General features: G+C 40.6%; 1 protein-coding gene across 1 annotated transcript in view; it reads right to left on the reverse strand.

Moving 5' to 3' along the window:
- Positions 1-2,879: 2,879 nt before the first annotated feature.
- The window catches only part of GPR180 (G protein-coupled receptor 180), a 55,800-nt gene continuing 39,698 nt past the window's right edge, over positions 2,880-18,981 (reverse strand). The window contains exons 7-9 of the mRNA XM_082246240.1: positions 14,671-14,862; positions 12,527-12,604; positions 2,880-3,050 (exon numbers count right to left, since the gene is read on the reverse strand). Of these exons, the coding sequence (XP_082102366.1) occupies positions 2,892-3,050; positions 12,527-12,604; positions 14,671-14,862 (429 nt within the window). The 3' untranslated portion in view covers positions 2,880-2,891. The remainder of the gene's footprint in view (positions 3,051-12,526; positions 12,605-14,670; positions 14,863-18,981) is intronic.

The following is an 18,981-nucleotide window of genomic DNA, read 5'->3' on the forward strand; positions in this document are numbered from 1 at the left end:
GCCAAGCCCGATATTTTTCAGTGCTAGACCTCACCAAAGGGTACTGGCAAGTACCCTTAACGGAGTCTGCCAAGGAAAAAACGGCTTTTGTTACTCCTCAGGGCCTATATCATTATAAGGTGTTACCCTTTGGCCTGCATGGCGCCCCTGCCACCTTCCAAAGACTAATGGACGTAGTGTTGCGACCTCATCGTCAGTACGCCTCGGCTTACCTGGACGATGTCGTCATCCACAGCCGGGATTGGGAAAGTCATCTGCCCAAAGTGCAGGCGGTAGTGGATGCCCTTAGGAAGGCCAGGCTGACCGCTAATCCAAAAAAGTGTTCAATAGGATTAGAAGAGACTAAATACCTGGGGTATGTGGTTGGGCGAGGAGTCATCAAACCCCAAATAAACAAAATAGAAGCCATACGTAGTTGGCCCCGACCAGTCACCACTAAGCAGGTCAGATCATTCCTGGGAATGCTGGGATATTAAATGAGGTTCATTCCCCATTTTGCCACCTTAGCTGCTCCACTGACAGGGCTACTAAAAGGACGAAAGTCCGTCATGGTTCACTGGAATGATAAGGCGGAAGAGGCCTTTTCCGCTTTGAAGTCGGCACTATGTGGGTCCCCAGTCTTGGTCACCCCAGACTTCAAGAAGGGATTTATAGTACAGACCGATGCCTCGGAAGTAGGTCTAGGGGCTGTACTATCACAGGAGGTCAATGGGGAGGAGCATCCTGTCGTGTACCTCAGCCGGAAGCTCACCCCAGCAGAGACCCGATACAGTATAGTGGAGAGAGAGTGCCTGGCTATCAAATGGGCACTCGAGTCTCTTCGCTATTATCTGTTGGGGAGGAAATTTCGTCTGGTGACCGACCATTCCCCTCTCCAATGGATGAGCCAGGCCAAGGAGAGAAATGCTCGGGTCACCAGATGGTTCCTGTCCCTTCAGAACTTCAAGTTCTCAGTGGAACACAGGGCAGGCCGCCTACAGGGAAATGCGGATGCCCTGTCTCGCGCACACTGTATGACATGTGTTCACCCCCTGAGGGTTGAACAAAGGGGGGAGGTATGTGGCAGGGCACATGGATCCGTGGTCGACGGAAGATACGTGTCACCGAGGTTCCTGGCCTCGGTGAGATAAGAGCCGGTAATTCTGTGTCAGCAGCAGCTAGTGCTGTTTGACATTTTTCTATTTTAGTGTGGCTGCAAAGCCGAATCCGGGCCGGCTCTTATTGGGAGCAGTTAAGGTATGGGTGGGTGGCTGCTCCCCACGCTCCAGGCCAGGTCTTGCCTGGGGTTTATAAGGCAGACAGCCTAACAGGTGTTTGAGATTTGTCTCCAGGCACCAGAAGGCTGTGGAAGTGAGTGTTGAGGCTGGAAAGCTTACAAGCAGATGAACTGACCCATTGCTGTGTGTGAACAGCACCAAAGAGACACAGGTGAATGGACTTGTTGCTGTGCTTAAACCTGCCTTTAAGACTGTCAGTTTTCCTTTTTGTTGGGTGTGAGTTAACACCAAGAAAGACTGTTACTTTTGTGTTCCTGAAGTGTAAATAAAACACTCCTGATTTACTTTGAAGAACCATCTGTTTTGCCTCTATACTGCACCCGCAAATCCCACCTACCAGAGCAAATCCCCACATTATATATATATATATATATATATATATATATATATATATATATATATATATATATATATATATATACATACATACATATATATACACATACACACACACACACACACACACAATAATATATATATATATATATATATATATATATATATATATATATATATATATATATATATATACATACATACATATATATATATATATATATACATATACATATACACATACATATACATACACACACATTTTATTTGTATATTATGCATTTTTTTTCCCCCTTTTTCATTTTCACAAAACCACAGATTACCTTTTACTTTCCAAACCAGTTTTATTCTCAGACAGTGGTTATGGGTAGAGATGACAAGCCGGTTACTCCTTTGAAACACACTTTTGGATTTTTTTAGTTGAGCGATTGTTAAAACCAAGCATAACAAAATGACACAATTTTAAATAATATAAAAAGTCTTATGCTATAATAGTTACATTTACATTTTTGCCAAACATAACATTTACAGCAGAACCACAAACCATATAAATAAAAACACATAAAACATGCACATATAAAAATAGATGCACAGCCAAATGGCACTCCATTTATAATCTGCTGTAGTGGTAAGGATGCTGAGTGTCAAAGCTCATTACTAGAGCCAATAAAACAGCACCAAAAAATCTACAACTTGAAATACACAAGGACCATGTACTTTCTAATGTTGTAGTGTGTATAGAAAGGACACCATAGCTCTTAGGTTTACTCAACGGTTTCTTGTTACTAGTCCCAAAAAAAGAAGACAATGAGCCAGCAATGAAATGAATATTTAGGGGTCCATTGATAAAGGTTTTCATAAAACTTTTCCCCCAGGATTCGCACATTTTTATAATGGGATTCAACTGGTAAACGAGTGAACCCTGGGTAAAGATGCACAGACCTAGTGCGAGAATCTTTATAAACTGACCCCTTGAAGTGTCACTTAAGGACCCAAATGTTATAAACAAAATAATTTTCTTGTGCTTTGGATGATTTTTTGGGAACAGTCATGTTTTAGATCTGATCATATAGGATGAAGGATGCACTGAGTACGTAGTCACTTTTTAGAAAATATGTAACAACTAGAGTAAGACGACGTGGGGAAAAAAAGCATTGATCCTTTAAGTAGCAACAAATCTTGTCACTAAGCATATAGAAGTGAAGGGGTAATATTTCTTGCTGTCCCAGCCCTGGAGCTGATCAGGGATTTATTGTCAAGCATATTTCCTTGATCGTATCAAGGGTAATAGCGACTTTTGTGTCCAGATGATACAGTGAGAGGAATGGTTACTGATGAAAGAGAGGACACTTCCCAGTAAAGGCTGTGTGACAAGAAAAGTCTATATAGGATGATCATGGAGAGTGACTGTGACAGGATCACGCCAACAGTGATGACCTGTGGAAAAGAAAAGAGAGCTTGTAAGGTTGTTGGTCGAGGTGCTTCCCCCACAGAGCACCCTGACAAATGGTGTAACAAAAAAGCCCACTACAACGATTCACACTTTGCTGACACATTTTTCTGATGTAATGAGATTCCTAATAAAGAGCTGCCAAATATAGCCAAACCGTGTCTAAGCCTTCAATAACACCAAATGCAGCTTTGAAATCGTGTGACTTCACTTGGAAAAAAAAAAAAAATGACATGATTTAAAGGCCGCATGACAATGCAACTTCAGGTGCAACTTGGAGGACATCTGTGCGACTTCATGCACAGATGTCTATGCAAGTCACATCTGAGCTTGCAAAAAGTAGTGCAAGAACTACTTTTTAAAATCGGTGCAACTCCAATGGAGTTTGATCACTTCCATTGCTGAGAATAGGGTGTGACTTTGTCACGTGATTTGCAACTATAAAATCGCATGACAAGTCGCACCGGTATGACTGGGGGCAGAATGCACACATCTATTTGGTATGGTACAATTGTGTCCATGTGATCACTACATGCTGCTTACATATAGAGAAAAAGGGCCCTTCTCTGCAGCTTGCTAGCAAGAGACAGGCTTTTCTGCCTGGGCTGTTTTCTAAAGCAAACTAAGAATTTGCATAATAAGTATACTATCAAACATACAGTGAATTTAAAAAGTCTACACACCCCTGTTTAAAATGTCAGGATTCTTTCATGTGAAAAAAATGAGACAAAGTTAAATATTTCAGAAATGTATCTATATAAACTGTACAATTAAGTTGAACAAAAAATTTAAATCTTTTAGGTGGAGGGTAGTAAAAAATAAAAAAATAAATAATAATATGGTAAAATAATACGCGTGCACACCCTAAACTAAAACTTTGTTAAAGCACCTTTTGATTTTATTACAGCTCAGTCTTTTTAGGTAGGAGTCTTTTAGCATGGCACATCTTCACTTTGCAATATTTGCCCACTCTTCTTTGCAAAAACACTCCAAATCTGTCAGACTGCAAGGGCATCTCCTGTGCACAGCCCTCTTTAGATCACCCCACAGATTTTCAATCGGATTCAGGTCTGGGCTCTGGCTGGGCCATTCCAAAACGTTATCTTTTTCTAGCAAAGCCATTCCTTTGTTGATTTGGATGTATGCTTTGGGTCGTTGTCATGCTGAAATATGAAGTTCCTCTTCGTGTTCAGCTTTCAACCAGAAGCCTGACGGTTTTGTGCCAATATTGACTGGTATTTGGAACGGTTCATAATTCCCTCTACCTTGACTAAGGCCCCTGTTCCAGCTAAAGGAAAACAGCCCCAAAGCATGATTCTGCCACCACCATGCTTCACTGTGGTTATGGTGTTCTTTTGGTGATGTGCAGTGTTGTTTTTGCGCCAAACATATCTTTTGGAATAACGGCCACAAAGTTCGACCTTGGTTTCATCAAACACCACATTTTCCCACATGCTTTTGGGAGACTTCAGATGTGTGTTTTTTCAAAATTTAGCCGGGCTTGGATGTTTTTCTTCATATGAAAAGGCTTCCATCTTGCCACTCTACCCCATAGCCCAGACATATGAAGAACACAGGAGATTGTTGTCACATGTATCACACAGCTCCTTTAATGTTGTTGTAGGCCTCTTGACAGCCTCCCTGACCAGTTTTCTTCTGGTCTTTTCATCAATTTTGGAGGGACATTCATTTCTTGATAATGCCACTGTTGTGCCATAATTTCTCCACTTGCTGATGTCTGTATTCACTGTGTTCCATGGTATATCTAATGCATTGGAAATGCTTTAGTACTCTTCTCCTGACTGATACCTTTTAACAAGGGGATTCCTCTGATGCATTGGAAGCTCTCTGTGGACCATGACTTTTGCTGTAGGATGCCACTAAGAAAAGGTCGGGAAAGACCTACTAGAAAAGCTGAACTTCATCTGGGGTTAATAAGAAGCACTTTAACTGATGGCAGGTGTGTACAGACTCCTATCCAACAGGAGTTTGAATGGGATTGCCTAATTCTAAACACAGCTACATCCCCAGTTAGAGCGTGCGCACACTTCTACATCATTTAGTTTTTTGTTTTTACCGACAGGGGTGTGTAGACTTTCTATCCACTGTATTATATATACACACACACACACTCTCTATCTCACAAAAGTGAGTACATCCCTCACATTTTTGTAAATATTTTATTACATCTTTTCATGTGACAACACTGAAGAAATTACACTTTGCTACAATGTAAAGTAGTGAGTGTACAGCGTGTATAACTAAATTTGCGGTCCCCCTCAAAATAACTCAACAAATGGCCATTCATGTCTAAACCGCTGGCAACAAAGGTGAGTACACCCCTAAGTGAACATGCCCAAATTGGGCCCAAAGTGTCAATATTGTGTGGCCACCATTATTTTCCAGCACTGTTTTAACCCTCTTGGGCATGGAGTTCACCAGAGCTTCACAGGTTGCCACTGGAGTCCTCGTCCACTCCTCCATGACGACATCATGGAGCTGGTGGATGTTAAGAGACCTTGCGCTCCTCCACCTTCCGTTTGAGGATGCCGCACAGAAGCTCAATAGGGTTTAGGTCTGGAGACATGCTTGGCCAGTCCATCACATTTATCCTCAGCTTCTTTAGCAGGGCAGTGGTCGCCATGGAGGTGTGTTTGGGGTCATTATGTTGGAATACTACCATGCGGCCCAGTCTCTGAAGGGAGGGGGATCATGCTCTGCTTCAGTATGTCACAGTACAGGTTGGTATTCATGGTTCCCTCAATGAACTGTAGCTCCCCAGTGTCGGAAGAACTCATGGAGCCCCAGACCATGACACTCCCACCACCATGCTTGACTGTAGGCAAGACACACTTTTCTTTGTACTCCTTACCTGGTTGCGGCCACACACACTTAACACCATCTGAACCAAATACTTTTATCTTGGTCTCATCAGACCACGGGACATGGTTCCAGTAATCCATGTCCTTAGTCTGCTTGTCTTCAGCAAACTGTTTGCGGGCTCTCTTGTGCATCATCTTGATTTTTTTTATTATATACATTTTATTCATTTTTTTCAAGTTACACTTGTATATATTATATTCTGTGATCTAGACTTCAAATTTCCAACATAAGTTAAATAAATAACTACAGAGTACAAAACTCATTCATAAAACATTTCTTCTTTATCAAGTATAACAAATACCCCCCCCCCCCACACTTCTAATTCCTTCTGTTTGATCTTAGTTTCTACTTCATCCCCTTCTCTCCCCCCCCCCCCCCCCTTTACTCTCCTCCAACTTCCCTATAACTCTTTGCTTTTAAATCTTTTCAATCTTTCCATATTGTCGGAAATGTTTCTAATTTATTTTCTTCTCTATAATATAGCTCTTCCAGGTTATAGATGTTATTTACCTTCCTTACCCAATCTCTAACCGTTGGGCGTTCGGGTATATACCAGAACTTTGGGATTAAATGTTTTGCGGCGTTTATTAAGTGAGGTTTCAATGACCTTTTATATTGTTTTATAGTAATTATAGTAAATATGTTATTATGCACTAAATACATTTCAGGGGTTAACATTTTTTTTCTCCTGTTATTTTCTGGATGAGCTGTATTATTTCTTCCCAAAATGTATATATAAAATTGGACATTTCCACCAAATGTGTATCATATTTCCCCTCATCCCACATCCCCTCCAACACAATGGTGATTTTTCCGGTTGAAATGTATTTGCTAGGTGTAATATATCATTTTGATAAATAGTTATAATTCATTGCCTTCATTTTTAGATCTACAGGCAGGTCCATAAATATTGGGACATTGACACAATTCTAATCTTTTTGGCTCTATACACCACCACAATTGATTTGAAATTAAACAAACAAAATGTCTTTAACAGCAGACTTTCAGCTTTGATTTGAGGGTATTTACATCCAAATCAGGTAAAAGGTGTAGGAATTACAACAGTTTGTATATGTGCCTCCCACTTTTTAAGGGACCAAAAGTAATGGGACAATTGGCTGCTCAGCTGTTTCATGGCCAGGTGTGTGTTATTCCCTCATTATCCCATTTGCAAGGAGCAGATAAAAGGTCCAGAGTTAATTTCAAGTGTGCTATTTGCATTTGGAATCTGTTGCTGTCATATGAGATCCAAAGAGCTGTCACTCTCAGTGAAGCAAGCCATCATTAGGCTGAAAAAACAAAACAAACCCATCAGAGAGATAGCAAAAACATTAGGTGTGGCCAAATCAACTGTTTGAAACATTCTTAAAAAGAAAGAACGCAGCGGTGAGCTCAGCAACACCAAAAGACCCGGAAGACCACGGAAAACAACTGTGGTGGATGACCAAAGAATTCTTTCCCTGGTGAAGAAAACACCCTTCACAACAGTGGCCAGATCAAGAACACTCTCCAGGAGGTAGGTGTATGCGTGTCAAAGTCAACATTCAAGAGAAGAAGACTTCACCAGAGTGAATACAGAGGGTTCACCACAAGATGTAAATTATTGGTGAGCCTCAAAAACAGGAAGGCCAGATTAGAGTTTGCCAAACAACATCTAAACAAGCCTTCACAGTTCTGGAACAACATCCTATGGACAGATGAGACCAAGATCAACTTGTACCAGAGTGATAGGAAGAGAAGAGTATGGAGAAGGAAAGGAATTGCTCATGATCCAAAGCATACCACCTCATCAGTGAAGTATGGTGGTGGTAGTGTCATGGCGTGGGCATGTATGTCTGCCAATGGAACTGGTTCTCTTGTATTTATTGATGATGTGACTGCTGACAAAAGCAGCAGGATGAATTCTGAAGTGTTTCGGGCAATATTATCAGCTCATATTCAGCCGAATGCTTCAGAACTCATTGGACAGCGCTTCACAATGCAGATGGACAATGACCCGAAGCATACTGTGAAAGCAACCAAAGAGTTTTTTTAAGTGAAAGAAGTGGAATGTTATGCAATGGCCAAGTCAATCACCTGACCTGAATCGGATGGAGCATGCATTTCACTTGCTGAAGACAAAACTGAAGGGAAAATGCCCCAAGAACAAGCAGGAACTGAAGACAATTGCAGTAGAGGTCTGGCAGACCATCACCAGGGATGAAACCCAGCGTCTGGTGACGTCTATGCGTTCCAGACTTCAGGCTGTAATTGACTGCAAAGGATTTGCAACCAAGTATTAAAAAGTGAAAGTTTGATTTATGATTGTTAATCTGTCCCATTACTTTTGGTCCCTTAAAAAGTGGGAAGCACATATACAAACTGTTGTAATTCCTACACCGTTCACCTGATTTGGATGTAAATACCCTCAAATCAAAGCTGAAAGTCTGCAGTTAAAACACATCTTGCTTGTTTCATTTCAAATACATTGTGGTGGTTTATAGAGCCAAAAAGATTAGAATGGTGTCAATGTCCCAATATTTATGGACCTGACTGTATAGCTGTTCCTTGTGCTAAGCTCATTATTTTTTCTTTTTCTTCCTTATTCCATTTTAACTTAAGTTCTACTTCCCATTTCCCCCTCACTGGATCCGCCATTCTTTTAAGGATCTTATATATATTTGTGCTGTGCATTTTTTCGGAATCGTTTTTGAACTATTTTTCAAGAGGTTTTAAATATTCACCTGATCTTATTGGGTATGGTAGGGTTTTTGAAAGTGTTACAGTTGATGAGATCTCCAAACATCTATTAATAAAATATTTTTTTTTTTTGTCTCGATTCCTCTATTGTACATAATTCCCCATTTTTCATAATATCCCTTATCTGTGCTTTATCTCCCCCCGTGTCACATTCCCTGGTGAAAAATAATCTGTCCCTGCTAGTGGAATTCATGGTAAATTATAATCCCACTTTTTTTGTCTATGTAATAAATCCCATTCCTTAAATACTTCTTGTGTTAATGTGCTCAGAAAAGTGTCAGTGCTTTTGTGGAATTCAAATCATTATATTCAAAAGTGTTTCACTTATTGGGTTTTCTATTTTTACCCAGCTTTTCCCCCGTGAATTGAATGTCCAATCTATAACGCTTGTAAATAAAAAAGCTTTATAATATCTTTTAAAGTCTGGTACTGCTAAACCTCCTTGTGTTTTGCCATTACTTAAGAGTTCATACTTTATTCTAGGTTTCTTACACTGCCAAATGTATCCTATTATTTTCTTTAAAATAATTCTGTGAGATATGTATTGGAAGCATATTAAATTTATATAGTACTTTTGGTAAAATCCCCATTTTAACCATATTGATACGACCCAACCAAGATAATGGTTTATATGAGCTTTTCCTCAACTCCATTTTTATTTCATTTAATAACGCTATAAAATGTATAAGAGAGAACTCTTTCTACGTTGCTGTTAATTTTAACCTCAAATATTTTAGATTTTCTTGCCACTTATATGGGAATTCTTCTTGTAACCTTTTTCCTTCTTTCTTATCTACATTTATATTTAAAATTTTGGATTTATTTTAAAATTAGATAAATCTCCATAGCGTTTCAAAATTTTACTTATATTGGGTGGGTAATGTTATTCTAGGACCCCAGTGCCGGATGCACTCATGCAGCCCCAGACCATGACACTCCCACCTTGACTGTAGGCAAGAAACACATGTCTTTGTACTCCTCACCTGGTTGCTGCCACACACGCTTTACACCATCTGAACCAAATAAGTAGATCTTGGTCTCATCAGACCACAGGACATGGTTCCTTAAATCCATGTCCTTAGTCTGCTTGTCTTCAGCAAATTGTTTGCGGGCTTTGCTGTGCATCATCTTTAGAAAAGGATTCCTTCTGGGATGACAGTCATGCAGCCCAATTGGATGCAATGTGTGGTGTATAGTCTAAACACTGACAGGCATATCCCACCCCTTCAACCTCTGCAGCAATGCCGGCAGCACTTATACTTCTATTTCCAAAAAACAACCTCTGGAAATGACGCTGAGCACGTGCACTCAACATCTTTAGTCGACCATGGCAAGGCCTTTTCTGAGTGGAACCTGTTCTGTTAAACCGCTGTATTGTCTTAGCCACCGTGCTGCAGCTCAGTTTCAGGGTCTTGGCAATCTTCTTATAACCTAAGCCATCTTTATGTAGAGCAACAATTCTTTTTTTCAGATCCTCAAAGTTCTTTGCCATGAGGTGCCATGTTGAACTTCCAATGACCAGTATAAGAGAGTGAGAGCAATAACACCAAATTTAACACACCTGCTCCCCCATTCACACCTGAGACCTTGTAACACTAACGAGTCACATGACACCAGGGAGGGAAAATGGCTAATTGGGCCCAATTTGGACATTTTTACTTAGGGGTGTACTCACTTTTGCTGCCAGCATTTTAGACAATAATGGCTGTGTGTTGAGTTATTTTGAGGGGTCAGCAAATTTACACTGTTATACAAGCTGTACACTCACTACTTTACATTGTAGCAAAGTGTAATTTCTTCAGTGTTGTCACATGAAAGGGTGTACTCAATTTTGTGAGATACTGTGTGTGTGTGTGTGTGTGTGTGTGTGTGTGTGTGTGTGTGTGTGTGTGTGTGTGTGTGTGTGTGTGTGTGTGTGTGTGTGTGTGTGTGTGTGTGTGTGTGTGTGTGTATGTATATATATATATATATATATATATATATATATATATATATACACACACACCACACCCACACACACACATATACATACACCACACACACATATACATATACATACATATATACACACACATATACATACCTATACACACACCTCAAAAAAATTAAGGGAACACTTTGAAAAACACATCAGATCTCAAATAGGGGAAAAAATCTCATGCTGGATATCTATACTGATATGGACTAGGTGTTGTGTTCGCAACGAAAAGGTTGCCACATTGTTTAATGAAAATGATCAACCTGCAGAGGGCTGAATTCAAACACATCCTTAAAATCAAAGTGCAAAAATGAGCAGGCTAGTCCATTTCGCTGAAATTTCATTGCAGCAACTCAAAATGGTACTCAGTTTGTATGCATGCCTGAAAACATTGGGTATTCTCCTAATGAGACAATGGATGATCTCCTGGGGTATTTCCCCCCAGATCTGGACTAGAGCATTACTGAGCTCCTGAACAGACTGGAGGAACAACCTGGTGGTGTCAGATGGACTAAAACATAAGGTCCCAGAGGTGTTCTATTGGATTTAGGTCAGGTGAGTGTGAGGGCCATTCAATGGTATCAATCCCTTAGGAACTGGCTGCATACTCTCACCACTTGAGGCCAGGCTTTGTCATGAACCAGGAGGAACCCAGGACCCACTGCACCAGCGTAGGCTGACAATGGGTCCAAAGGTTTCATCCTAATACCTAATGGCAGTCAGGGTGCCATTGTCTAGCCTGTAGAGTTCTGTGCATCCCTAACTGGATATGCCTCTCCAGACCATTACTGTCCCACCACCAAACCGGTCATGCTGAACAATGTTACAGGCAGCATAATGTTCTCCAGAACCTTTCATGTCTGTCACATGTGCTCAAGGCGATCTTGCTCTCATCTGTGAACGTGGGCCCTCAGGCCACCCTTGAAGTCTGTTTCTGATTGTTTGGTCAGAGACATTCACACCAGTGGCCTGCTGGAGGTCGTTTTGTAGGGCTCTGGCAGTGCTAATCTTGTTCCTCCTTGCACAAAGGAGCAGATACCAGTCCTACTGATGGGATAAGGACCTTCTTTTGCTCTGTCTAGCTCTTCTAGAGTAACAGCCTGTCTCCTGGAATCTCTTCTATGCTCTTGAGACTGTGGTGGGAGACACAGGAAAGCTTCTGGCAATGGCACATATTGATGTGCCATCCTGGAGGAGTTGGAATGCCTGTGCAACCTCTATAGGGTCCAGGTATTGCTTCATGCTACCAATAGTGACACTGACCCTAGCCAAATGCAAAACTAGTAAAAGTCAGAAAGGATGAGTAGGGAAAAAAAATTCAGTGGTCTCCACCTGTAAAACCATTCTGTTTTGGAGGTCATCTGATTGTTGCCCATCTAGCGCCCCGGTAATTTCGTTTACACCAAAGCAGCTGAAAGTGATTAACAACCTCCCTCTGCTACTTAACTGACCAGATCAATATGCCAGGAGTTCAATTGACCTGATGCCATACTCTGATTAAAAGCATTCCTTTAATTTTTTTTGAGCAGTGTGTGTATATAACACACACACACACACACACACACACACCATCCTATACAAGAGCACTTTTGGTAATTCGTTAACACATCATTCACATCCATTATTTACAGATACTGTAAAACTGGACCTAGACTATACACTGTAAAAAAAAAAAAAAAACAAAAAAAAAAAAAAAACACATGAGGGCCTAGTCCCTGCGCCGTACTAAATTCAGGCTCATCAATTCAGGGACACCGGTGGAAGCAAAAAGTGGTGTGAAAGGGATTTTTTGTAGCAAGGAAGTGTATGGTAGAATGGAACCAAACACCCTATAAACGTGTCAGCTTACATTATGAAACATACCTTTTCTCTTTGATATTCTTTAAACAAGTATGCAATGGCTGCAAAACATGGGTGGCATAAGAACCACAATAAACAGCCCTGAAACACAAAATACAGTGATTCACATTATTAGCTTTGAACACTTTAGTCATCACTAAGTTCCACAAAAACACAGGATTATGCAAGACTAAGGAGAATCTTCCATGTAATAAAAATAGCTCATTTACTAGGGACAGGTCACTTAACAATGGTTTAATAAAGACAGCTAAATATTTTCCACTATTACATGAAGCATTACAGCCCATTTACAGACAAGGTGGCGGATTCAGAACAAATGGAAGGAAAAAATTGGCATTACTGTATTTCCCACAACCATAATAAGAGTGTTGTTAAAACATGTTCAGATGCTATGGTCAACATTTCTAACCCCTCCTAATTGTTAAGTGAGGATACCTATCCACATTAAATGATCAACTGTACCTTTGGCACAAGTAGTTTGTCAAAATAAGATGTATGGCTCCCCCCCCCCCCAATCATACTTACCTAGGTCGATGCAGCATCAGTCCCATGCTGCATCTGTCCCCTTGCGCCTCTGCACTGAGAACCCAGTGATTGAACACCGCTTATCGCCCAGGTTTAGACAGCTCCCCGAGCAGAGAGCTGCTGACTGTCAGCAGCTCTCTGCTCTGCCCCCTCCTCACTCACTGGAGCGCTGGGCTGTGGAGGGACGGGAGCAGCCAGCTCAGGCTCTCAGCGGCTCACTGAGAGGCTTAGCCGGGTGTCAGTCAAGGCACCTAGTGGATGCCTGGTTGGGATGACACGGTGTCTGGACTGACTTCTGTGACATCTCTAGAGAGTGGACTTCAGCCTTCTTTCTTATGAAACCGGGTCATAGGTGTGCAGAACAAACTGCACTCCTGTGATCCATAAATGTACAGCCAAACGAGCTTTGGCTGTACATTTTAAGGTATGCCCCAACCACCCCGAAACTCCTAAAGTGCAGCCATTCAGGTCCAGTATTTACCTTTAAGCAGGGCTGCACAGTGAAGATCACTGGAACCAGAACAGAGAATCATTGCCTTTCTTCTGAAAGCATCCCCGGAGAAACCTATTCAGCCACATGCCAAGGCCCCATTCACAGAGAACATCATTTAAACTGGTACGGAGGTAAGTATTGGACCAGGTGGGTTGTACTCAGGATGGGGATGTGCCCTTAAAGGACAACTTGGATCAAATAATTGTCTATTATTAACCCTTTTACTGCTTGAGCTTTTTTTCCCCTCAATTTTTTGCACACATGTAAAATTCACATTTTAAGCCTGTCAATTACTTAAACATTATACATTTTGTAAAAGCAAGGACACTGTAGAATAAAATAATGGTAGTTCCATTTTTTTTGACACATGATACAGAATATGTACTATTTTTCTGGCTATACGTTCAGTAAATAATACATTTAAAATAAGTTCAGTGCACACAAACACAATAGGATAACCAATTTTTTTTGTTTTTGTAAAATATAAAGGATGGAGTTGTGTGGAGTAAAAAGAAACCAAACATTTGATACTTTAAAACTGTACATAAGTAGAGTGAATAGTGAATGATGGCCCTAGAATTATTATGCCGACTCCAGTGTGCACAGATACCGAGAATGGGTATGAATCTGACGCACATACTTGTGAATTTGTATATACATGTATGTTTAATATTATTGCTATCAAATGGAGACTAAGTGACTTACTTGCAAATGTGATTACTTCTATGCAATAGATGGCAGAGGGGTGAAAAATTGTGAATAGGCCTCTAGCTGATTTAGCATGCTGGCAGTGTCACAACCCTAACGTTGGAGCCAGCGAGAAGGGTTAAAATAGACAAATATGAGGATACTGAAGGTTTGACGGGACCAAACTCAAGGTTTACAAAAAAAAGTTGTGATTTGTGCTGAACTTCTGTAAGTAATTTATTTTTTAAAAATTGTAATAAATGTACACCAACATGTTAGATTTGGCAACACCATCAGCAACAAATATGCATGGGTGTTAAAAATAATTCAGATCCCAATTTTTTGGGTACCAAGAAAATAACATGACAAAAAAATAAAAAATTTGATAAATAGATAAATTAGATAAATAAATAAAAGTGGCATATGATAAAACTTTGCATACTTTAGCAAATGTGATGTAGAACTGTCGCTTCATGGTGCTTCTCTCCACAGTGATAATGTGGAACAAACCAAATGCGAGTGATACAGCCAGGCAAACTTTCATGGCAATGAGGAGCAAACCAGCTAGACTCTGATGAGCATGATAACTGCGGTGGTTGTTATCTTGAAACTGCTCCCATATTAACAGAATAACCTGCAAAAAAAACCCACACAAAATGCATTAGCAGTGATAATTACATGGACAATCGATTCAGCACAAACACTCAAATATACATTGAATATAAAAAAAAAAAAAAAAAAAAAAAATACAAAACTGGCCTTGCGGTTTTTAAGTATACATTAGGGTTTTTATAAAGCAGTGGGAATCTGTGTCCACCTGTGCACCTAGAACTGGTTTACAGCACAGATACAGCCACATATACAGTATACACTTATATAGCCAATCAGAATACAGCTATTTAGGGCTTGTTGGGTCAACATCAGTGCAGTGTATACAAAATAGGAGTCCGAAAATGTAGCCAGATACGATATAGTGAGGTGGGCTAAAAAGGGACCAAACTGCACTCCGCTACATTCCACAAATCCCCAATACAGAAGGTACCTACATTCCACTAATCCCTAATACAGAAGGTACCTACATTCCACTAATCCCTAATACAGAAGGTACCTGCATTTCTTACCCATTTGCACAAATCCCAAAAATTAGGGGTTTATTCCTGAGAAGTGGGGGAACCTATGCAAATCATTCTCCTGGGCTCTTCTGTACTTGACACTAATTTTGTGGAAGCCCAATATAGATGTTTGATAGAAAAGACTAATCACAACCCGCTATTGTTGCATCCCATGTAGAAAATCCCACAATGCTTTGTACACCAATGTCATGGATGCTGCTGCAGTCAGTTTGTTTTCGCAGTTCCATTTTTAACTCATCAAAATTTAACCAAAAATCTAAAATGTTTGAAACTATCTTTAAAATCATCACTTATTGTGGAAACTTCACAGTGGACTGCATGCAACCTGGATTCTGTGCCTCTCCACTCTTCCTCCAGACTCTGGTACCTTGATTTCCAAATTAAATGCAAAATGTTCAATAGTCCGTGAATATTTGGGGAGACATGTCGTCTGCTGTTGTTGGTCCACTGTGTTTTATCAAGTCCAAAATCAGTGCAGCCCTCTACCAGGAAATTATAGAGCACTTCATGCTTCCCTCTACTGACCAGCTTTATGGAGATGCGGATTTCATTTTCTAGCAAGAATTGGCACCTGCCCACACTGCTAAAAGTACCAATACCTGGTTTAATGATCATGGTATCACTGTGCTTGACTGGCCAGAAAACTCGCCGGACCTAAACCCCATAGAGAATCTGTGGGGTATTGTCAAGAGGAGGATGAGACACCAGACCCAACAATGCAGATGAGCCGACAGCCACTATCAAAACAGCCTGTGCTTCCATAACACCTCAGCAGTGTCACAGGCTGATCGCCTCCATGCCACGCCGCACTGATGCAGTAATTCACGCAAAAGGAGCCCCAACCAAGTATCGAGTGCATACTATATTTTACATGGACATACTTTTCAGTAAGCCAACATTTCTGTATTAAAAATATTTTTTTATATTTGCCTTATGCAATATTCTAATTTTCTGAGATACTGAATTTTGGGTTTTCACTAGCTGCAAGTCATAATCGTCAAAATTAAAAGAAAGAAAAAAATTTGTTTCCCTTTTTAAATTGAATTAGTGAAAAAGAAAAAATTACTTTTTGATAATATTCTAAGTTTATGAGATGCACCTTTATGTACTGTATTATATATATATATATATATTATACTATTATACACACACATAAATAGGGCAGGGTGAAATGTTTACTGTGGGGGGGGGGGGGGGGGGTGATCGGATCAAGAAAGTCAATCTTCCTTATTCCCCCTCAGTTCTCATGGGATTCGGTCTACTCACCCCAATTCTCCACCACTGGGCTGGTGAATCTGGGAGTGTGAATTCAGGAAAGGAGAGCAAGGAGTATCATGTGACTGCACAGCTGCGGTGTGAGAAAAGGGATTTAGCAGGGTCAAAAAACACAAACATTGCAGTTTACTGCATATCTTTACAAACCAGAGGGGATAGCAGTAAGTCTGTAATGTGACTTTGCAACCACTTTAATTTTAAATGAAATAAGTTCTAATAAAACAATCCAACGGTATAATGATTAAACATATCCCATCACTAATAGGATTCTTCCAAGTGTAGAAAAATATTTAATCTAAAGTAACCACCACCACCACTAATACAGGAAAATGCACATACTGGACCACCTTTGATGCAATCAGAACAGACAAAACATGTAGGGTGAACCCGACGCTGAGTGCGAGGAGCGGTCTGTAATGTTTGCTGTTTCTGCGAACCGGGAAGTATTGTAATGGCTGGCAGCCAGCAGCTTCTCTATATTCCTTTGCCAACATCTATTTGCTTGATTTTATGCTTAACCACTCTGCAACCGCTCACAGTAATACTACTGCGGCAGAGTGGTTCGTTATCGTCCAGCCACGTAGTATTAACGTGACTGGACACTCCCCCTTCTGGGCGGCGCTTGCGCGCCGCCGGAGGCTCGCTCCCGCTGTTTTCATTCACAGCGGGAGTCGGGCCAGGGGAGGAGCAGCGGCGATCGCCGCTGCTCTTACCCGATCGTCGGGGATCGAGTCTGGAGATCCGCCCGCTGTGTGTAAACACAGCGGGCGGATCTCCATAGTGACAGGGAGTGACAGATCGGACTGTTCAGCATAGCTGGACATCCGATCTGTCCATGAATCACATAGTCACCTCCCCCCCTACACGTCAGTAAGCACCAGGCATACATTAACCCCTCCCTCTCCAATAAAATTAACCCCTTCCCTGCCAGTGTCATTTTTACAGTAACAGTGCATATATATAGCACTGATTACTGCAGTAATGTCACTGGTACCCCCAAAAGTGTCAAAAATGTCAGTCAGGGGTCCGGTCTGTCCGCCGCAATGTCGCAGTCCCGCAAAAAAAAAAATCGCAGATCGCCGCCATTACGCGTTAAAAAAAAAAAACACCAAAAATGACAGAAATCTTTCCCTTTGTTAGTAAACGCAATAACTTTTGCGCAAACCAATCAAAATACGCTTATTGCGATTTTTTTTACCAAACATATGTAGCATAAAACAAATTGGCCAAAAACTTTTAAAAAAATTGGTTTTTACATCTTTTTTGGGGGGAATTTCATATAAAAAAATGTGAAAAATATTGTTATTTTTTCAAAATAAACGCTCTTTTTTTGTTTATAGCGCAAAAAGTAAACATCGCACAGGTGATCAAATACCACCAAAAGAAAGCTCTGTTTGTGGGAAAAAAAGGACGTAAATTTCGTTTGGGTACGGCGTCGCACGACCGCGCAATTGTCAGTTGAAGTCGCACAGCGCCGAATCGCAAAAGTGGCCTGGACGGAAGACCGCAAAATCCTCCGGTTGTAAAGTGGTTAAAATAGCTTTATTGAGTAACTTGATTAGTTGTGTAAAAGAAGTTAAAATTTGGATGTTTAAGATACTACATTTTGGGAGCCTGTTTTTTGTTATTTCTATGCTGACTATGAAATCTATCACTGAATGGGGAGAGGACAGCAATGGAGGTGAAGTCTCAACATGGACTGCACCTGTTTGGAAGATCTTGGAAATTATTACAAGCTGTGTTTGCCTAATCTTGCACTGAGATAAGCACGTACTACCAGTAAGTGCGTTTTCCTGTATTAGTGGTGGTGGTCACCTTGGCTCAAAGATTTTTCTACACTTGGAACAATGGTATTGGTGATGGTAACTTTTTAGTCATTACACTGTTGGATTGTTTTTTTTTTTTTCTAAATTAATTATGGTTAAAAATAATTTTAATGTATTATTTGGAGGATTTTATTTGACCACAATATTTATGGAATGATCTATTGTGCATCAGCGCTGTCAATATTTTGTTATACCACTGAAACATGATTGTAGCGCCCTAATCATCAAACCACAAATATAGAACAAAAACCAACAAAGTGAAAAACGCGTAATTGAAAATCAGTGAAAATAAACTGAAATTTTTTGCACTTGGATGAATGACACTTTAGAGACTTCCTTTGTATTAGAGATCGACCGATTATCGGCAAAGCCGATATATCGAGGGCCGACATGCACTTTTCCCGATATATCGGAATCGGCCTCTGAAGTTGCCGATATTTTCATGATGTCATTGTGTATGTTGCGCTGCACACATTCTGCCTTCCTAGACCGTCTCCCACGCCTGCGCGGTGCATACGC

Source organism: Pelophylax lessonae, assembly GCF_965119305.1.
Source record: "Pelophylax lessonae genome assembly, chromosome: 2".
Taxonomy (NCBI): Eukaryota; Metazoa; Chordata; class Amphibia; order Anura; family Ranidae; genus Pelophylax; species Pelophylax lessonae.